The 22,108-nt window shown below is 42.3% G+C and overlaps 1 protein-coding gene across 4 annotated transcripts; it reads left to right on the top strand.

Annotated features, from left to right (window-relative positions):
- The first annotated feature begins 809 nt into the window (after nt 1-809).
- On the top strand, nt 810-20,521 carry LOC133140121 (ATP-dependent RNA helicase DDX4-like). Of its 4 annotated transcripts, none has more exons than XM_061259719.1 (29): nt 810-862; nt 1,353-1,511; nt 3,724-3,761; nt 4,046-4,079; nt 4,828-4,875; nt 5,182-5,244; nt 5,723-5,764; nt 5,905-5,937; nt 7,182-7,244; nt 7,406-7,465; nt 7,692-7,754; nt 8,092-8,127; nt 9,005-9,061; nt 9,155-9,202; nt 9,292-9,315; nt 10,778-10,831; nt 12,174-12,242; nt 12,509-12,544; nt 12,675-12,719; nt 13,127-13,269; nt 14,339-14,491; nt 14,967-15,121; nt 15,507-15,636; nt 15,911-16,077; nt 16,420-16,565; nt 16,680-16,779; nt 17,191-17,461; nt 18,630-18,737; nt 19,587-20,521. In XM_061259719.1, exons 3-29 carry the CDS (start codon nt 3,738-3,740, stop codon nt 19,641-19,643), a joined length of 2,229 nt encoding a protein of 742 aa, XP_061115703.1. In that variant the 5' UTR covers nt 810-862; nt 1,353-1,511; nt 3,724-3,737; the 3' UTR covers nt 19,644-20,521. The 4 variants fall into 4 exon arrangements, with proteins under 4 accessions (XP_061115703.1, XP_061115704.1, XP_061115701.1 ...); XM_061259720.1 differs by lacking the exon at nt 810-862 and adding an exon at nt 3,072-3,148 and having other exon boundaries at nt 1,480-1,511; nt 8,092-8,118; XM_061259717.1 differs by lacking the exon at nt 810-862 and adding an exon at nt 3,072-3,148 and having other exon boundaries at nt 1,480-1,511.
- Nucleotides 20,522-22,108: the final 1,587 nt, after the last annotated feature.

Here is a 22,108-nt window from a genome sequence, read left to right as displayed (position 1 = left end):
TGGTATCTAATACTATCTGGGGGTCATTGACAAATGGGGGCTACAAAATCTCTATTTAAATTGCTTTAGTGACACACTGGCTGTGCTTATACTTCACATGGTGCGTAAGAGTAAATAAGTATCTTCATGGCTCGACACAGAGAAATAGCTTGCTGATCTAAAGACCGGGATGTCCCCCAATGTCCCACCCTCTGTAGCATAAAACACCTGACCTTTATAATCTCTTTTAAAATCATGTGCAAGATTGAAGAAACAACACCGAATCATTTGAAGTAACTCTGGGTATGAGCATTTACTCTACAACGATAAAAGTGCATTCTAGAATACGGAATTTGTGTTTAAGAGTAGCCTACAGAATAATCTCTTCGAGTTTAAATGACAGAAAGTTGTGAATATTCAAGTACATTTATGAACATTATATTAAGTGGTGTAGGGGAGACCGGAGCTCAATCTAACACGGGGCATATTTAAACATGGAGATTGCATTTCCATCTCCATTTCCAGATTGCATTTGCGTAGGAATGATGTTTGTTTTCACTTATGTATTATAGCAATGTGTTCCTCATGAGGCAGGTCGATTCGAAAACTTCACCAAAAGTTAATAACAAATATATCTTTTAGCACAAAGCAATGTTATTGTATTTTTTTTATTTATTTATTATTATTATTATTATTATTATTATTTTTTTCCCTTTTTCTCCCAATTTGGTAGCCAATTGTACCCCTTCTACTCCAATTAGAGTTGGCGGCCCGAGGGAGAACGACACGCCTTCTTCAAGACGTCTCGTCTCACAATCGTGACCGTGATTCCGAGGCCTCAGCTAACCCTGCCAAGTCCCTCCCTCTGGAGCAGCGACTGATGGTTTGTGGACACCACAGATTAAAATATAGGCCATTTAAATCACTATCTGGTGTGTTATAACGCAGTGTAGCTTTGATACATGTCACGAGCAAGCAGAAACTGTGAGCCATGCATAACTTGCTCTTATCCATGTGTTCTGAGACATTCATTACATTAATGTTGTCATATGCGTATAGTAAAGACACAATATAGACCATGAATACTGGAAACACAACACTCCATGGGTCTGATGATCTCATTGAAAACAAACACAATGAATTGATCAGCATCAATGTTGACGAATCCAACAAATTGAATCAGGTTCCAACTTTTTAAATATTTCAAAGACAATTATAGAACACATTGATTCCATGTTCACTTTCTATAGAAACATTATGTTTCTTTCACCATGGTTTTGTGCCGATATTTTCCAAGTCAGCTAAGTTTTCCACGAAATGTTTCTAACCTGGTAATAGGCATGCAGGCCTAAATTCTCTCTATGTTTTCGTAGAGATTCAGAAGCCAATACTCAGAAGAGAATCAAAACTCCAATATTACTCTTATAATGTGACATATACCACGTGACTACTTCGCGCCGCTAATTTAGCGTCCTGCAGCGCCCGGATTTCTTCAGAAGGAGGTAATTGGGGGGTCAGGAAGGTCCGGAAAGGTAGGCTTTTGTGATACTCTTCCGTTTTTGCGTGAAGGAAAATGTGTGATATTAGATTTTTAGCACAATACAATCAAAATATTTAGTAACTTACACTTATTTTTTATAATAGCTTAAAGGGTCTTCCAGCCTGTTAACTAGAGTTAGCTCGTGACTAACGTTGTCAAACCACCTGGCCAGATTGTGCAGCTAAATAGCGACTTCGTGTTTCCCTTGATGTTGCAGGATTGTGGTCAGTTATTGTATTGGGTAGCTGTAGATGCTAACTTGCTCATTGGCAGTTCTGGGTGTAATTCCGAAGTTTTCATTCTGTCTGACAGAATATATCACTGGTATGAGCTTGGTAGATCTAAAGTTCGACTTGGAAAATGATCCTAATGATTATTTTAGCTAGTCCAATTTCTAGCTGTTAATGATTGCTAGCTAATTATGTGGCTAGTTGGCACTCTTTACTCAACCTTAAGAACAATGTGAGGAGTCATGTTTTTGTAGTTGTTTTTAGTTCAGCAACATTTCACTTTAAGTAAGTGCCTATTGTAGAATCTTATTGCCAGCAAATTTCCCTCTCCCCCTCTCCTCTAGACAGGCACAATGGAAATCCTTTGGTAATTAAAGGTCTCTGTTGAGGCCGAAAATAAACAAAGCCAAGCTGCTCTGGCATATGCTTCTGAGGGAAGTAATTTATTAGTCTATACAGGAATGTCAGAGCTTTAGCATTTAGAAATGCCATAAAAATGCCTCTTTGGTGCACGGTCTTGTCAGCTTTCATGTGTCCATCTAAACCTAATTGGTGGGTAACTATGACCTTCTCATCCGTAATTCCATACTTCTGAGATGGTATTATCCAATGAGCTTGCACTTCAGCTGAGATGTAAATGGATAACGAACCTAAATGGGGGTTTCCGTTTTTCAAGCCTGTTAAAAGCAGATGTTTATTGCTTTGTGGTTCTTTGGGTGGTTTCTGGTAAGGCCTTTGGCTCTGATCTATGGCTTTCTTCTCCTAGCAGTTAAAAAAAAAAAAAAATAATAATTTCATTTTAAATTTTTATATATGTGTATATGTATGTATGTGAGCTTGCATTCTGAAATGCATGTTTGCTTTTTTATTTGTTTCTGAAATGCCTTCTTAGTAACTTTTAACTGTCCCGTCTTAATCTTGGATGAAGTTTTGACTTCATTTAACTTGCAATCGGATTTCAGCAGTTTGTTATTTGATGTACCGTCACATGGTTTCCAGACTTCTCTTAAATAGTGATCTCAATCTGTTTATATTGAATGCTTATGTGAGGTTCAGTATTTGGCTAGATACAGTATTTAGTTGGATTTCATAAGATATTGAGAAACCCTGATAAAAACACTTGGGCTACTCTTTGCCTGTCTAAGTTATACACAGGCAAATTGGCATGACTCTCTGGGGAGTAGTCAGCAATTCTATTCCTCACCAGTCAAAGTTAATTTGGGTTAAACTGTGTATATTCACGCTGGTCTAAATATACCCAGTCAAAGAATATTTATTCTTTGGCTGGTCATACTAAGATATTTCTTTTGCACACATTTCAGGGGGGGTTGGGGGAGCGGCAGCTCTTGGTTGATGGAGGATCTTAGCTGTGTTCAAAGAATCCAACGGCAACCAACTAGTAGGCTACTGTTCTTTTGTTACCTGTATAGTCATGAGATGTCAAGAGAAGGAAATGCTTCAGGATTCACAGAATGTTTTATGTTTTCTATTTCAGTTCTGAAATACTTTCATAGTATTAATGTCTCATACTGAAATTTGTTTGGCTTAACCGTTGGCATAGGCTGTTTTGTCAGACCTGTGTTTGTAGAAGGCCTTTTTAAATACAAGGCAATTTGGAAATTCTGCAAATTTGTATAAATGTGAAAAGAACCCCTCAGAAATGGATCATTCCAAACACGTCACGCTTCACAAAATCAGCCCCTGCAAGAGCACCCTTAAAATGAATGTTCATGTGATTTTAATGTTAGTGTAGCTTCAAATGTTTTAAAGCTAGGGACTCTAGAAGAGGGACTCGACTTGGTCATATATGGTCCAGGAATTTGGAATTCCACCAGTAGACCACTCAAAGAGTTCAGCAATCCGGGCAAAATGCAACATCCAAACTAAGCAAGGAATCAATTTTCAGCAGCTTATTTTGTTGTGAAATGTGAAATCTTGTATCTGTGGAAGTAATGTTAATGCATGTGTTCACAGCATAGTGCAAAATCATGGAGAACTGGGAGGAAGAGCTGGTAAGGCCTCACAGATTACTGATAATGAATATTAATAGTAATTAATTCAGAATAATTCATTGGTGTTACTTGCTCACACCTAGTTAATGTGGCTGCTTGCTCACACTTAGGCTATTCAACTTGTCATGCATCAAATGTCAAACAGTACAAAGTTTAAATTTAATCTTTATTCCTTGGGCAATTGCAAATTGTCTGTTCTGTTCATAAAATAAATACAATTATATCTGGAGTAGCTACATATCATTTTCTTGAGTGTGTTGAGTTTTTATATCTATTTTTTGCAGGCCAATCCAGGAAGCAGCAGCACGGCAAATAATGGTGAGTACTTAAAATATTTTTATAACCATACTTAACCGGATTATATCATGAAGTAAAAAATGCCTGACATTATTTGTTTAAGTGAATGGATGTACTAAGGTGTGGTTTCCTTGTTGAATGACTTGAGTCTGGGGCAATCACACTGGCTTAATTACACACCTCTCCCTTGGCATTTGGAAGCAGTTTCTACGGTGAAGACAAGCAAAAATAATGTTTTGGTAGTCATAATGGAAGACATTTTAGAATTTGGAATTTCCCCCAGCAGTTTTAAATCCAGTCCTCCATTTTGTTGGCGTTCCCTGTTTTCTAGCGTTTTGTCTTTGAAGCTCATAGGCCGTGTGAATGAGATGCTAGAGCGATGCATTTTCTTTCTGTCTCCACTGTGGAACGGTTTTGGCGTAACCGATCATTCATTTGATCTGACATTGCGATAAGCGTGAGCTACAGCTGCAGACTGTATCCTTGGTGAAAAATGTCTCGCTGTGGTTTGACAAAGGAGCCATATGCAGCTGTTGGGGGGGGGGGGGGGGGGGGAGATTAAGCCAAATACACACACACAGACACAGTTCTGAATGTCTGTCAGCCAGGACTAGTGAGCTTTTTGCATTGTGTTCCATGCACATGTGCCCAACACGAGATGGCTCACAGATATTAGCAGTGTGTTATATCTGCATTGTGTACAGTCTGTCACTCATATAGACCAAGTAAATGTATTGAGTAAGCTGAAGAACGCCTTTATGGTGTTTAGATGATGAAGGCAGCTCCTGGGACAATGGAGGAGGCAATAAAGGCAAAGGTGAGTCCATTTTAACCCCCCCCCCCACTCCTTTGAATACTCATCCTTTTTCCATTTAGTCTTAGTCTAGCCATTAATCTTCCATTTTGATTTGGCTTTACAATGGCGTACAGTGCTCTTTTGGTGTATTGTGCTCTGTAACGTTTCCTCAAAGTCATGGATAAGTGTAAAAAGCAAAGCCATACTCATGTATTGTACTGAGTATTTGTCCTCTTCACCTAAAGGGCTTGTACCCTTCATTTGTCCCGAAGAAAGATTTCAGTTTATGATCAACAAAAGAATATCATACGTTTCCATTTTGTTTAGACATCACTGACAGCTCTTGGAACAGTGGGGGAGGGAGGTTTGGAGGAAGAGACGGGTGTAGAGGTGAGTGCATTTTTACATTTGGCTTGTTTCTCCTGGTGTCTTTGGCACAAGGCATCATTGTATTAGCAGTCCCGCTTGCAGTTGGCAGTCACCTGTAGACTCGAGTCCTTGTTATGATTTGTAATGTGTGAGCATAGATTGATGGCCCTTGACCTTTTTACCTGGGGTTGTCTTGAATGTCTTTCTTTTATTCGGACTTTTTTTGGGGCGACATTGGCTCGGAGGTAAGGGTTGTCATCTGGCAGTCGGAGGGTTGCCGGTTCGATCCCGCCCTGGGTCTGTCAGAGTCCCTGAGCAAGACCCCTAACCCCCAATTGCTCCTAATGTAATGTCACGAGCGGTTTGGTGCCTTGCATGGTGGCCATTGGTGTGTGAATGGGTGAACGAGGAGCATCAATTGTACAGCGCTTTGGATAAAGGCACTATATCAATGCAGGCCATTGTCCATTTACCATTAGAATGTCTTTCTGGTCTTTAGATGAAGGGGGCTGCTTTGGTGGGTTTCGAGGGCGTGGCAACGGTGAGCATATGCACGTTCTCATTTCTTTTGTAAAGTTTTCCCCGGTACTTACTTTTTTGTTAAATACTTAACATATTTAACTGAGACTTTGACCTGTGCCTACTGCCTTAATCTTAATCTTCTCCGGTTTCTCTGCCTAGTTTCAAGGGGAAGCGGGTTAAGGAGTTCCGCAGGTACGATTCTGTATTTGCCCGTTTTTATCTCACTCATCTTCCTCTCTTATGCACTCTGGGTGGCCTGTAGCATAGTGGTTAAGGTAAATGACTGGGACACGCAAGGTCGGTGGTTCTAATCCCAGTGTAGCCACAATAAGATCCGCACAGCTGTTGGGCCCTTGAGCAAGGCCCTTAACCCTGCATTGCTCCAGGGGAGGATTGTCTCCTGCTTAGTCTAATCAACTGTGCGTCGCTCTGGATAAGAGCGTCTGCCAAATGCAAATAATGTAATGTTATGGTGTTTGGCTGTCATTTGTCTTGAGCTTGTTTTTAATGTGCAGATTTGGAGAGCTCTTTAGGGTGGCAGTGAGCTCATCCTTCTCTTTAATAAGCTCCAGGGAAAGGCTGTGTGCACGTGTGTTAATGAGACTGAATGGAATGTGGTTTACCGGGTTCAGTCGAGGCAAATTTGTCATTGTAATCCGGGTGGCAAGTTTGCATGCGCCCATTGAATCAGTCTTATGATTGACACTGTTCGCGTTTAGTAATTGCAGTTTTTGAATTTGTGATATTGTTGCCATGCAAGCGTCTACAGTACAGTCATTTACAGGACAGTCACCGTGCTGAACACACATGTGCACTGTCACTCATTTCTCATTTAGCTTGCAGATGGAGTTTAGTGCATGGGTGCATGTTTAGAGTACGTCTAATGTTATTTTCCAAAGAATACACATATTTGGTCTTCCAGATCATTTCAGAGGTCCTTACTTCAATTATCATGAGCTATGGACTTGAAAAGATAAGTCCCGATGAAATATGTGAATTAGCTCATTTGCATACTTTTGCAAATTACAAATTCGAACATTTTTGTAGCATAATCTGAACTAAGTAATATATCATTATAACTTTTTGAAGATAGATTTTTCACCACCATTACCCAATAGTCATTTTTCTATAAATGTGGGTTTTTTCATGAAGAAATAAGATGAAATTTCAGGATCTAATGATGAGATTTGTGATGCTGTACCCGCCCCTAAAGCTTATAACAAGGAAATAATTGGCTCAAAACACTAATGGATATGTAAATGCTTGCAAAGTTTCATGCATGACTATGCACTGAGAAAAATGGTTCTATAAATGAGTCCTTTAATATATCCTGAAAGTTGAATAGTTGAGGGATGATTTGCAGCAGTAAACCTAAAAAGGTAAATTTGACTGTTTTCAGTGGAACTGAACCTTTAGAAGGCCTTTCCTGTGTTTAGATGATGAAAGCAGCTCCTGGAACAGTGGAGGAGATTGTTTTGGAGAGGCCAATGGGGATGGAGGTGAGCCTGTTTTTAATTGTCTTTCAGTTATTTTGAGAAGTTAAACATTCTTGAAAGTGCACTCTTGTTCCACTTCCACAACTTGCATTTTACATTCAATCCATTGATTTAGCTGGATACTTTACTGTGAAATCAGTCTTTAAAGCCTTCATTGTATTTAGATAATGAAGGCAGCTCCTGGGACAAGGGCGGTGGTGGTTCTGGACGCAATAGACGCAGGGGTGAGTCCATTTTCAACTGTCAGGGAAGAGGGTGTCCTATTGAAAAAGTTTGTACAGCAGTTGGTTTGACAATGGGTTAAACAAGCATTTCTCGATCTTGAGATAATTAAGCCATATAGAGACAGACACATACTTATTTCTGTCCACCAGGAGTAGTTATTTTTTTATTTTTTTTATTGTTATTGTTAGCCATTGTGATAATTGATGAAGCCTTTATGGGGTTTAGATGATGAAGGCAGCTCCTGGGACAATGGAGGCGGGGGTTTTGGAGGACGCAATAGAAGCAGAGGCGAGTCCATGACACTCCTCTCCCAATTGCACAACTCGCGTTTCACATCCAATCCATAAAGCTGGGTAATTTACTGAAGAAATACAGGTTCAGCCCCTTTGCTCAACTGTATAACGGCAGCGCCAATGAAGCCCAACCGGTCTAACCATTATGCTACTATGCTACTACTAGCACCCCCAAAGAAATCATATCTTGCCTATACTTTTCTTCAAATGAAAATTTGTTCTGTTTACCTGTCCTTGGATTTGAATGCTGTTTTGCTTTGTGATGCTGTAAAGTAAGCTGAATGCAAGCTTTGGTCTCATGGTTTTATTTTATTTTCCTTCTCGCACCACAGATTATGATGGCAATGGAAATCCTGAAGGTATCTACAGTATGTTTATTTATTTATTCTTTTAATATTTTTTTTCATGGCTGCTCAGCTTGGGTGACACCATAACTTTATTGATAATGTGCTTTTGAGCTTTCTCCCTCAAACTGTGTTTATATACTTTCAAGACGTTTTAAGTTCCCAAAACATTTTGATAGGATCCCAGTTGTATTATCATCAGTTCCCTGTGATGAGTGTCTCTATAGTGTCTGCAACAGTGATGTCACCCACTTGCTAAATGGCTTCACAAGGGTCTCCACAGAGGGGCAAAGCAATTTATCTCCTGCTTGCTACTTCTTTTTAACTCTTTGATATCCATGACTGGATATAAACACACCACACACAAGTCTTCAGAGGTGTTCTCAGCACTGACTGCCAGAATGTTCTGAGTTTGTCTCCCTTGCACATTGCAAATAAACCAGAATTCTTTTGAGGGATTTGTCAGTGTCTCTTCATCAGTCTGCATGTGCAAAGTAATGCAAAAGTGCAAAAGAATCCTAACGGCACGAAGTTCCTGGGTTCAAGCCCTAAGTAACTAGGATGGGTCAAATGCAGAGGATGCATTTCTTTGCTTCAGAAGGAAGGTCTAGGAGGCAGCCTGTAGCGTAGTGGTTAAGGTAAATGACTGGGACACGCAAGGTCGGTGGTTCTAATCCCGGTGTAGCCACAATAAGATCAGCACAGCTGTTGGGCCCTTGAGCGAGGCCCTTAACCCTGCATTGCTCCAGGGGAGGATTGTCCCCTGCTTAGTCTAATCAACTGTACGTCGCTCTGGATAAGAGTGTTTGCTAAATGCCAATAATGTAATGCAATGGCCGATAAATAAATAACATTTAAGAAAGGAAAAAATGGAATGGGATTTGGTGTATTTGTTTTTCAGACAATGGCTCCTGGAACACTGGCGGGGGTGGCTTCAGAGCGAGAGGTGGTGGACGAGGCAAGGAGTCGATGTTGCTTAGAAGTGCCTTTTTCCACCTGGTCTTGGTCAAGAGAAATTTACAATGCGTGTTCGTTTGTGTGTGTTGCATAGGTGGAAGGGGTACGCAGGGAGGAGGCAGAGGGTACTCATACTCTTCAGGTGTGTGGCTTTTCTGTGGGGTATAAAATGGAAACGATATGATCTTTCTGTGATATGATTTCCCACTACAGTCTTTTTCTCTTTGGCAGGGAACGACGATGATGGAAACGATGGTATGAATTTGCTTTGTGTACGTGTTCACATAGAAAATGACTATAGACTGTAAAAGGCGCATTTTGGTTATGAAGGTTTTTGTGATCGTTGAGCTTGCAGATAACCTTACTGTATGGTGTTCATATTGAAAACATCCTCATTTGTTTTAGCCATTGAATTTATTTAGATACTTTGGTCTGTCCTGTTTCCTGTCTCTGAGGGGGGATACTGGTGATTGATGGTTTAGATCTTAGTGTTAATTCCTTGGCCGGCCGTTTTGGAAGTCCTTGGCGAGTTGTATCCAGTCAGGCTCGTATCAAGCCCTTGCATTTCAGAAGAAAGTCTCGCTGAGAAACTTTGTCCTGAACTGCTGTGGGGCAAGTGGCACAATTACTATGTTGTCGAACACTCGCCAACTGCTTGTGGACGTGCCGGCAGACTGCAGAGGGAATGGCCCGAGCATCTTGGGGATTGCTTGTTGAATCTCCCAACGACCGGCACACTGGTGCCAATGCGTCTGGTTTTAGTGGTTTTAGTGCTCCGCATTCTTTTCTGCAGCTGGTGACGTTATGGCCCTGCGAGTGTTAATTCTGGGGCTGGCCCTGGCAGTGTTAGTTCTCGGGTGTCCCTGAGTGTTTCGGATTCAAGTACTTTTCTACGCTTTAGTGAGCTTGTCTGGTGTCTTGGACCAATGAAATGCGCTCAAAAAGTGCTAACTCTGTTGCACCAGGCAAGATCAATCGAGCACGGAAAAGTATTTGAATCCAAAAGGATTACGTATGTGACCTAAGTTAACCCTTTATTACGTCTGAATTATTGAGGAAAATGTGTTGCATGTCTCAGGGAAAACGCCATTTTTACATGTCACAGGTGAGCATCGTCTGATGAAACAGATCCACAGTAAAAACAATATAGTTGAGTTTAACTTTCTTATTTATTTTCAAATAAATGACAAAGTGAGAGAGCTTACCGGCTCTGATTTGAATCAGACATAGTAAGACTCTTATACATACTTTTCCACAAGGGCGGAGACGAACAAGGACGACATGATGCTGACAACCCAGGATTCTTATTATTTAGTCTCCAGATAAACTCCAACTTTGCCAATAGATCGGAATGTGCAAGCCAGGAAAAGCAGAGACATTAATCTCACAGGCTGTATGTTTGAAAGAGAGACAGAGGAAGATTCTTAGAGCATATATCCTAAGGACTTAATTCAGCATACATGGTCCAATTTGTAATAAAGATAAAGGTTATTTTTAATCCCGTGATCGTCTTTGTTAACACACATTGTCAATTAAGAAAATGACCCTTACACATGACAAAGCTGATGGGTCTCAGCTGATGGGTCTGTGATTGCGGTTTTGTTTCTGATGTCTCTTGTGAGGCAGGATGGCATTATCGCAGGTAGCCTTCGGGCTGTTTGTCAGTGCGATGTGTTGCGATGCGTTGTTAACGGCGATGTTCATGTCTGAACTCCAGGGTTCGGTGGCAGTGTCGGAGGAAGAGGTGGCCGTCCTGGGGGCTTCAGTCAGGGTAATTTCAACATGGACTCCTCCCACTAGCTCCCTTTTTGGATCCTCATGTCGCAGCTGCACCGCGCTGCACATATGCGGAGGCACTGCAGTGAAACATACACCAACGCTACATTTAACCACAAGCCAGGGACCATTATCCTCCCCTCACGCTACACAGGGTACTGACTTAACTTAACCGCACTCTTTCACCATGGCTGGTGAACTGCCTGCACCCTGACTTCCACAACACTATGGGGTGCTAATTCAGCGCAAACCACGAAACCTTGGCTGACTTGGGCCCCAGACTTGACTCCCAACTTCGCTAATGATGTCTAAGTTATAGGGCTTAGTTTACACTGGATTTTTAGGGCCAGTTTCACTGATACAGATTAAACCTAGTACAGGATTAAATAAAAATTTGAATGGAGATTCTCTGTCTTTGAACCTAGCCCGTAATGTTTCAAGAAGCACAACTTGTACAATTGATTACGCTACAACCGTTACAAAACTATGACCTATTCCTCACCATGATAAAGTTCACTTAAGTACGATATCAAACTGTACATTTAATTACAGAGAAAGATCGTTTTAATGTAACAAGTCAACACATCACTTCTTGGCATGGGAAACGGTGTATCAGCGTGTTTTCGGAACAACCTTGAACTGCCGTAGCAAAGACGGATTAAAAGATCAAACAGAACTTGGCTGCTTTTGCAAAGTAGGGTTTGCCAAGAAGTTGCAAACTTTGTTTGGTACAGTATGTGATGTTGATGATTGTGTATCTGCTGCTGCAGCAATGATACCTTCATCTTTAATACTTGTTATTACAAATTCAGGGTTCTTTTAGCAGATTAATTAAACATCCTGCTGTACTGTCCAGTAAGCATATTGGGATATGAATACGGGAAATATCTTTAATCGTTTTTTGACTTTTGCCAATAGACCAATTTCTCTTTGGTTATATGCATTCTTTTCCAAGGGTTTATTTCTTTTGAAAACTTTTACCAACACCTGTTGCATTATGTGGACCAGTTTGTTATACATATGTAAAATGTATACTTCTGTTTGAAGCAAGAAAATGGAAGAATCTATTAATATGTATATGTGTAACATAAAAAGGTGATGCAGGGAAATCCTGGAAAAGTATTGAACCCCAAAAAATGCGCTAGGAACGTGTAACTTCTGTAATGCTGCCTTCCAGCCAGCAGATGGCACCCGTTAAACCAGTATTTCAAATCACATCTCGAAAGATCAGGGAATTTAGTCTGCTTAATCATTGAAAGATCCCAACAGATCTGGAGTAGGCCAGGCCATTTTGTTAGTTTAATTTGTGATGATGAAAAGCTTGTCACTTTGTTTAGACCGTGATGACCGAGGTGGCGGGGGAGGAAGAAGAGGGGGTCGAAGAGGAGGATTTGGTGGTGGTGGAGGTAAAATGCAGTTTTTAGTAATGTATAAGCACTCATCACAGATTTCTGCAAATCCTGACCATACATCGTCACACTTTTTTCAGTTTAATCATTAATTAAATATGTAATTTGATTTGGGTTTATTATATCAGTTGAACATTAACCATTCAGGGGCAGGACCAGTTGTCATCCGACAGTTAGAAAGCTCAGTTCTGTATGTCATGGCTATAACTGATTAGACCAAAGTATTTTGAAATACTCATCCTCACTCTAATGCTCTCTTTCAGGTTATAGAGGTCGAGATGAAGAGGTTTTCTCAAGAGGTTCAGTATAGCTCATAATGAGTGATAAAATCCTTTCATGTGACCTGATTTATTCTGTCCAGCACATTATTTAAATTGCTGAACCTTCAATGAGATCCTTGTGTGAAAATTAACTTTGTTCATTTCTTAGGTCAATCTTTTAATTCTGGCCAGAAGGGTGAAGCAGAGGATGGCGGTAGGTCCATTCGGGTTATGGCAATGTCAATTCCTCAGATAGCAGTACATTGTTTTTGAGAAATCGGAAGCCAAGTGTTTATAGCAACCAATATAATAAACTAAGGGATTGATTTACAAAGACTTTCAGCACGTGCAAATGCAATAACACAACCATTGGTTGGCCCAAAACAATTAGCATGACAAATGGATTGGTCATGTTTTTGTGTGTGCTAAAGGTTTTTGCTTAAATGTTAAAATGTAAATATTTTTCAACGGATTGGAGATTGTTTATGGTGGAGTATTTATTTGAGGGTACACTTTGCACTTTATTATTGTTTGGTTTAGTAAAAAATGTGTACCCAGAAATGCGGCTAATGGCTAATGGATTCTGCGTGTTGGGGGTTTCACCACTGGTCTCTCCTTCAGGTCCGAAGGTCATTTATGTCCCCCCTCCACCCCCTGAAGAAGAGGACTCCATTTTCGCTCACTACGAGACGGGGATCAACTTCGACAAGTACGATGAGATCTTAGTGGACGTCAGTGGCAGCAACCCTCCTCAGGCTGTCGTGGTGAGCAGGCGGGCGGTAACACAGAAACGGTGTGGCCAGACTTGACATGTAATAGCAATGTTCGTAATAGTGCATTTTATTTATTGAGCATCCTCCCCCGCACCTTTTAGCAGTCTCAGAGTGCCTTGCAGTGGCCTGTTTGTTAGTGCAGAAATTATAAATGAAAAATAAATTAAGATGCAGTACTCTGCAGAAGTCTTAGGCACCCTAGACTTTATTATATATGCTTATTTTTTTTTGTGTGTGTTGGTATAAAAGAACACATTTGAGATTTCCAAATATTCATTTTCCAAAAGATTTAATTTTACAGAGGCATTTTTGTATTTAATTGAAAAATTTAATTGAATTGTGTCTTTACCTCTACCTGTCATTATTCGAAATATGATGCCCTGGATTAAATTAAATTAAACTGAATAATCAGCAAATTGTAATTGGATTTATACATTGTCCTCCTCATCGTCTTTTGGAATAACGTGTGCCGACTACAAGGTGCCTGAAAGGCAAGCTGAGAGCAAAATTCACTTTTACTCAATTTAGTAAATTTTTCATAATGAAAAGAATACTCCTTTAAGTAAACGTAAAAATAAAATGGCTAAATGTTTTTTTTTTTGTTTTTTTTTATCCACTTCACTATTTAGATTTTTACGTCCTTGTGTACCAGTGGGTGTGTATATCAGCTGAACGTTTGTCAATTTTCCATTCTCCTCCAATTGTATATATTTTACACAGCACCAGCCATCCCCCTCATTCAAAAATTGCCCCTGAAAGATTATATCGCATATACGCCATCTCAGAAGCTAGCACAGCTCTAACTTCAGTTTCAACTCGTTTTCAAATGTGGAAGAACGCAGTTCAATCATCGTGCCCAGGAGGTGTGGGCCTCTCCAGTTTGCGGGGCCTCTCCAGTTTGCGGGGCCTCTCCAGTTTGCGGGGCCTCTCCAGTTTGCGGGGCCTCTCCAGTTTGCGGGGCCTCTCCAGTTTGCGGGGCCTCTCCAGTTTGCGGGGCCTCCCCAGTTTGCGGGGCCTCTCCCAGCTGTGTGCTGATGTGCCCTCTCTCTCTGGCCCGCAGACGTTCGAAGAGGCGGGGCTGTGCGAAACCCTGGCCAGGAACGTGAGCCGGTCGGGCTACGTGAAGCCCACCCCGGTCCAGAAACACGGCATCCCCATCATCAGAGCGGGTCGTGACCTGATGGCGTGCGCTCAGACCGGCTCTGGGAAAACGGTCAGCCAATAGAACGCCACGGATCACGCCCCCACACTCCTTTAGCCAGGGTTAACTACCCCTCTCCCAAAATGGTGGCGTTTGGAAAATTCTAGAGAAGACTTTCAGTGTAAATGCATGCAGACTATAAGAGTAGGTGGGGAGGGGATTGTAAAAGTAAAGGCCCGGACACACCAAACCGACGGTCGGCCGTCGGACGTCGGTGGCGCCCTGTCGGCCGAGTCTTTCCGGTGTGTCCCGCACGCCGACACTCCGTCGGCGTGTTTTGGAGGGCTCAACATGTTGAATCGGCGTCGGAGCCCCTGGAGCCGTCGTTAACGACGCGTATCGACGCGAGGCGATCTTTGTCGGCGCTCCGCGGCCGACCGTCGGTTTGGTGTGTCCGGGCCTTAAGAGTCGGGAGAATAGCTGTATGGGAGTTGGTTGAAGAATGGGGGTACATTTTTCTTTGTAATTTTTGGCCCCTTTCCTCCAGGCTGCCTTCCTGCTGCCCATCCTGCACCAGCTGATGGCGGGCGGGGCGGCTGCCAGCCGCTTCAGCGAGGTCCAGCAGCCCGAGGCCATCATCGTGGCCCCCACCCGGGAGCTCATCAACCAGATCTACCTGGAGGCCCGGAAGTTTGCCTTCGGGTGAGGAGCACAGTGACACGTTTTTTTGTTTTTTTTTTGTTGCTTTCGCATCTGTGCTCCAGCAAACAAGCGGTTTTTACACAATATTTTATACCCATATTGGGTGTATAGTGTAGGAATTGCAATCCTTTTTTATACATAGTCTGCCCTGCCCCCCCAATTGTATGAGTGTCACTGTCCAAATACTTATGGACTGCACTGCATGTTGGTGAGGTTTGTCACAGTCTCTTTGTGGTTGAAACTGATCTATTCACAATAACCTAGAACTGGAGGATGTGTTTATTTGGATCCCCATTGGCTGTTGATTACCTGAACGTTTGCGAGAGGGTGTAGGTCGAGGGTGTAGGTCCTTGTGAAACGTGCCTTCTTGCTGGTTTTGTCTCAGAACGTGTGTGCGCCCGGTGGTGGTGTATGGTGGCATCAGCACAGGCTACACCATACGAGAGGTGCTGAAGGGGTGCAACGTGCTGTGTGGGACGCCGGGCAGATTGCTGGACATTATCGGACGAGGAAAGGTAACGACTAGCATTGAAAGTATAATCGACACAAGAAATGGAAATAGGTTGAAGGCATATGGGCTGGCTCCCTTCATTTAGCCAATGTGCTATAATTTGAGCGTTTAAGCAAAATGTTTGCAATATTGTTTCATATTTAAATCAATTTAACCTTTTAAAAAAACAAACACGTTAATTCAATGACCAGTGACTGAAGGAAACCTGTTGGAAAGCTGGGATGAAGCCCATCTAAATGTGTGCTATGTTAGCCACTCTCTCGTGTGGAATGTTCTAGATTGCCTTGAGTAAGCTGAGGTACCTGGTTCTGGACGAGGCTGACCGGATGCTGGATATGGGCTTTGAGCCGGACATGCGGAGGCTGGTGGGCTCTCCTGGCATGCCCTCCAAAGAGAACCGCCAGACACTTATGTTTAGCGCCACCTACCCTGAAGACATCCAGAGGTACTGCAGTGTTTGTGTCTGACATGCCTTCAACAAGGAGATCATTCGCGGATAACCATGTTGGCATCTAACATTTCCGGTTGAAATGTTTCAAATTCGGGATTACATTTTGTTTGTCTGATGCCAATATTAAGAAGCTGAGCAATTGTCATTTTGGGGTAATAAATAACTGCTTTCTTGACACGGTCAGCCATTTTTGTTTGTTCCGTTGTTCCTTTTCAGGCACCCAAGAGCAGTGAACATTTGTGGCAAACAGAAAAAAGTTTGCTTGCTAACATTAATGTTAGCTTTGAATGTTGGTCTGGTTCGGCCTGCCAATTATGGCTATTTCTAATGTTGCAGGTTGGCTGCCGACTTCCTGAAAACTGACTACCTCTTCCTGGCCGTGGGTCAGGTGGGCGGAGCCTGCAGTGATGTGGAGCAGATTGTGTATGAGGTCACCCAGTATTCTAAACGCGACAAGTTGGTGGAGCTTCTGCAATCAACTGGTAAATAAGACGCCACAACACAAGCGTAGGGCATTATTATTTACCATTGGTTATTTGAAATGATGCCTTTGGTTGAACCAACTTAAACCAATGTGCGCTTCCTACTTGTTACAGGTATGGAACGTACAATGGTATTTGTAGAGACGAAAAGGAAAGCTGATTTTATTGCTACGTTTCTCTGTCAGGAGAACATATCTACCACCAGCATCCATGGGTAAGTTTTGCATTATTCCATAGTGCTGTGACCTGAGGCAATGGATTTGAGATCAGTCTAATATCTCGTGTTACGCTATTTTAACGTGGACTGCCACATTGACCGGCATTTGGTCACCATTTAACCCTTTCAGTCCCACGAGTGCCGTACGGCACTCAAACATAACTACCGTAAAATCCCAAGAGAGTCAACCTTATACCTTTCCAACCCATCAAAAATGACTGCTTTACTATTGCTTTGAGCCCCTATTGAAACCCTACTGAATTTTCTCAACCAAAGCCCAAGACCCCCTTCGGGGATTTGGGTGGCGCCACTTCGTATCGCGCTCAGGGCCGAAAGGGTTAAAGGGAGGGCTCCGTCGCCGGCGGTTACTCGACTCAAAACGCGGCCCCGCGCCTTCGGTTTCCGTAGCGACCGGGAGCAGCGGGAGCGGGAGCAGGCTCTGGGGGACTTCCGCACGGGCAGGTGCCCCGTCCTGGTGGCCACGTCGGTAGCGGCCCGCGGGCTGGACGTGGAGCACGTGCAGCACGTGGTGAACTACGACCTCCCGTCCGCCGCCGACGAGTACGTGCACCGCATCGGCAGGACCGGCCGCTGCGGCAACACGGGGCGCGCCGTGTCCTTCTTCGACCCCGCCGCCGACACCCCGCTGGCACGCTCCCTCGTCAAAGTCCTCTCAGGGGTACCATCTTTACCTTCCTTCTCTGAACGTCATTCCTGGTGTCATTTAAAAATGGTCACTGACATGTTGACTCGCTTATACTCCTTAAATTCTGGTTTCAAAATATACAGTTGACGGCCCAACACTCTGTACCAAAACATTGTATAACTGTACAATAATTCAAGCTTATTGGTTGAAAAGTGGTTCTAATTGCCACCACCAATGGCGTTTCAACGTCAGCGAGTTTACAGAGAAGGGGGAGGGATGAACAGTCTAGTTTGCAGGTGTTTGTTGCTGCTATTCCTCTCTTGACCCTTAGAAGGTCTCTTGACCGATTTGTACCTTTAACCTTTATTTATTCAGGTGAGTCCCATTGAGATTACAAGATCTCTTTTTCGAGGGAGCCCTGGCCAAGATGGCAGCAATACAGTGAACAGGTGCTGCCAATCGGCAAATTAATTGCCAGTTAATTGGTAGTTATCACATGGCCAAAAAATAATAATGGTGGAGGCCTCTCCAGTGTTAGACATTTGAGAAGTCTTGCTGAAAGCTTTGTTTTAAGAACAGTGTTTAGAGTTATGGGTTATACTCTTAAGCCAAGTGTTTTTTTGATTAGTGCGTTTGATTTTTAGATTTTTAGATTTTGTTTTGGTGGCATTTTACTTAGGTTATAGTCTATTGTAGTTTCCCATCAGATGTTGGACTTCCTGTAGCGTAATGGTTAAGGTAAATGACTGGGACACGCATGGTCGGTGGTTCTAATCCCGGTGTAGCCGCACAGATCCGCACAACCGTTGAGCCTTTGAGCAAGGCCCTTAACCCTCCATTGCTCCAGGGGAGGATTGTCTCCTGCTTAGTCTAATCAACTGTACGTCGCTCTGGATGACAGCGTCTGCCAAATGCCAATAATGTAATGCAATGGGGGAGGTTGGGCCGTAACACTGGCCCTGGAGAGCTGCGAGGTCTGCTGGTTCTTCTCGGCTTGCTATCAGCTCCCAATTCAGATCCAAGAGCCCGCTGTGTAATCGACTGCTTTATTTAAGTGCCGAGTAATCTCAAACAGCAACAGACCCTGCGGCTCTCCAGGACCAGGAATGAATATCACTGGATTAAATTATATGAATTCTTCTATAAAGGCTTCCTGGTTTGTGTAACTCCCTCTTCTTTGGCTCTGCTCTCTTGTCAAAAGGCCCAACAGGAAGTTCCTTCTTGGCTGGAGGAAATTGCGTTTAGTGCCCACGGCACCACTGGATTCAACCCGCGCGGGAAGGTGTTCGCATCCATGGACACCCGCAAAGTATGTGACCTAATCGAATGCAAATGGATATGGAAAATATTACTGTTCTTGTTATGCAGGTGTGGAAAAATATGTTAAAGAATCTTATTCACAGTTGTGAACTCTCCCAAGAGAATCAAGATTGTGTTCTAAACTTAGAGAGTTGGCAGAGAGAATTCTCTAAGCTTAAAACACGATCTTGATTGTTGGCAGAGAAAAAATGTTTCCTGGTCTGAATCACTGGAGGTAAAGGTTATCTGCCTAGCTATAACGACTCAGTTATACCATATGACCTGAGAGAGATGGAACAGGGCCCGCAAGACTAGGATAAGGCAGACATTATCAAATGGGTTCTTAAATTATATGGTTAGATGGCCTTTCAGTGTTTTTAAAAGCACCTGTAAGGGGTAGCATTGCGCAGCAGAAAAGGGTCAAATGTTTTTGGAAAGAAGCGGGCCAAAGTTTGCATAAGTAGCTCACATGGTGAGTGGTCTACAATTGCCTTACTTTTACAGGTGCTCACATCCCATCCCAATTTGTCAGTGTAATCGAATGGAGTTTGTGTCTGCTTTTATAAACCATACAATGAAAACCATGCTAATTTCAGGGCTGCATGTTGACATTTTTGTTCCAAGGAGCACGTTGCACGTGTTCTAAGTAGGACAAGTTGGACCTTGTTGGAGGATGCTAATGCATTCTGCTCCTTTGTCCTCATCTTCTGAATTTTGCTCAAATGGAAGCCCACAAGCCCTGGATTTTGACAGTTTGTCACAGTTTGCACCGTTGTCTTGTGTACATTGGAATTGAGGCAGGCTGAAGTAGTTCTGCCACTCTTAACTGTGACTGACAACTCCCTCTGTCCTCCTCCAGAGGGACCCACAGCCTGCGTTCGAGTGCAACGCCGAAGGCGGAGAGTCGTGGGACTGAGTTATTCCCTGAGCCACCAAACTCTGCCTTCAGGTGTTTTTATACAAAGGTTTTTTTCTTTCTTTTTTTTTTTTCTTTTCTTTCTCCCCCCATGTTTCACTTGCTCATTGTCTGAACCTGACGAGACAGACTTTATTTCTTTTTCTTTTTGGCGTCTTTCCTGGTTTATAACATGATGCATTGAATAGCACTGGGTCAGCAGTACACCAGTTTGGGTCAAATTGTATTCTACAAAGCAAGCTGTGGGACCTGCAGGCCTGTAAGTGAGGGTTAATGAGCTTGTGTAATAGATGTTAGTCTGATTTGGATATGCATTTGCCATTTCTGTCCCTTGGTCTTGGAACGGTGTGAATCATCACATTACGCCACAAATGACTTTGTAATGGGGAATACTTTGTGTGTCTATGGTAGTACCTCAGAGAACCAAATACATCTGAAATTTATCAGTGGCTGTCATATAAAGTGCAAATTACTAACAATATTTGGCCTGTCCTTTGTCAAAAATGGTAGGTTTCTCTTTAGCAACAGCCGGTCAGCTCACTCCCTTGTGTAATTCTGATAATTTCTAGTTTATTCTCAATGAATAGTTACTCATTTGTGTTTTGCAGTCGTCATTTTGTATGAATGCAATACTTCCTGCTCTATCCCCTGTTCAGTTCACCTGAGGTTTGGATCTCTGAGGTTCTACTGTACTTTTTTGTCTAATTACTTTGTTTATGCAGAATAAAGCAGTACTTGAAGTACTTGAAGTTTGTTTCTGCAAATAATGCAGAAAATGTAGCTTGATGGAGAGTATTTAATTCCTGTGCTGTGTGCATTGTAGATCTGACCTAATGTTCAGATTGTATTACTTGGCCCATAGAAGATGTTTTGTGGAAACTGGGTGTTTGGGACCTTTTTGAGAGTTGTGATTACTCAACAAATAAAGTCTCCATCTATGACTCAGTTTTTCCTGGATAATATTATTAAACGGAACATCCTCCGTCTGCTTTTTTCTGATTTGGTATACTTCTGTGCTGAATTGTATTCAACCGCATTCAAATATAGTGGTATTATGTACACAAACATGAGTTTGCACAATGGTGTTAATGGTGTGTTAACGGAACTGATGTCTTTTTAAAGAAGATAAAATATTTTCTCAATTTTTAGAGGCTTTGATAGCCAACTTTTCAATATTTTTGCAGCTATCAAATGTGTGCATCAGGAATGCTGAAAGAATGGCTGGGCACTGTCATGCTTTCTTGAATTGCTGTGTACAGAAATGTTGTACAGCTTAATTCTTTCACACTTTTGGTAGTTGCTTAATTTTGGTAGCTTTAGATTCTTGGGAGGGAATGACATGGTATGTGTCTTCTAAGGCATAATTCCTCAGCTGATTTTTAAAAGTGGCATTCCCACAATTGAAGGGCTACAGCCATTCAAACTCTGCATAATGGTTTCCTATAATGGTGTCTGTGGTTACATACTCAGTGAGCAATTTATTAGGTAGACCTTTTACACCAGCTTGTTAATGCAAATATTTAATCAGCAAATCATGTGGCAGCAACTGAATGCATACAAGCATGCGGATGTGGTAAAGAGCTTCAGCTGTTGTTCAGACCAAATGTCAGAATTGTAAAGAAATGTGATCAACGCGACTGATTGTGGAATGATTGTTGGTGCCAGACAGGGTGGTTTGAGTATCTCAGAAACTGCTGATCTCCTTTCACGCATAACAGTCTCTAGAGTTTGCGGGAAATGGTACGAAAAGCAAAAAACATCCAGTGAGCAGCAGTTATGTGGGCTTTAATGCATTGTTAATGAGAGGTCAGAGGAGAAGTGCCAGACCGGTCAAAGCTGACAGGAAGGTGACAGTAACGTGAATAACCACAGATTACAACAGTGGTATGCAGAATGCCTCAAACCTCTTAAGTAGATAGGCTAAATCGGCAGAAGACCAATAAGTCTCAAATGCCTAATAAAATGCTAACTGAGTGTATACTGGGGTGACTGGTGTGCTGAGACCTTGGCCTGCACACTAGAAATTGCTGCGTAAAGTGAAAATATTTTTCACACCAGATACAACACACATTATCTTCTATTATCTAATGCCCAACCCCAGCCTAACCCCACCCGACCCCCAGTGCTCATTTCCTCCCTCCCACAGTAAGTTGCCAGGTGTTCATCAGATAAGGGCTTCCTTTGTGTGGACAGAACCTTGCTGAAGACAGGGTGACCTGGCAGGCTTCTGAGCTATGCAGCCCATAAACTATGGAACACTTTGTTAGAAAACAAGTCTGCAGTAATTGAGGTCTTGACATTTATTGAAACTTGCTTTTGGCTGCTTTGCTTAAAGTACTTTTTTAAAATACCTGATGCTTTGGGTTTCTGTTTTTATTCAGCGTTTGTGTTTTATGTTTAGTTTTTTTTAGTTTTTTCAAGTTTGTAAGCACATTTTATGTTCTTTCAGAAAATCCCCACTAAAA

Source organism: Conger conger, chromosome 11 (genome assembly GCF_963514075.1).
Source record: "Conger conger chromosome 11, fConCon1.1, whole genome shotgun sequence".
In the NCBI taxonomy this organism is placed as follows: Eukaryota; Metazoa; Chordata; class Actinopteri; order Anguilliformes; family Congridae; genus Conger; species Conger conger.
Note: the sequence above shows the minus strand (reverse complement) of the source record. Positions and strands in the feature narration are given on the sequence as shown.

What these genes read in the sequence shown, in the direction of transcription:
- LOC133140121 (XM_061259719.1), top strand. Translation starts at nt 3,738, where the DNA reads ATGGAGAACTGGGAGGAAGAGCTG. An exon ending in CGACGATGATGGAAACGATG is followed by an intron (nt 9,316 to 10,777) that starts GTATGAATTTGC and finishes TCTGAACTCCAG; the next exon opens with GGTTCGGTGGCAGTGTCGGA. An exon ending in TACCCTGAAGACATCCAGAG is followed by an intron (nt 16,078 to 16,419) that starts GTACTGCAGTGT and finishes CTAATGTTGCAG; the next exon opens with GTTGGCTGCCGACTTCCTGA.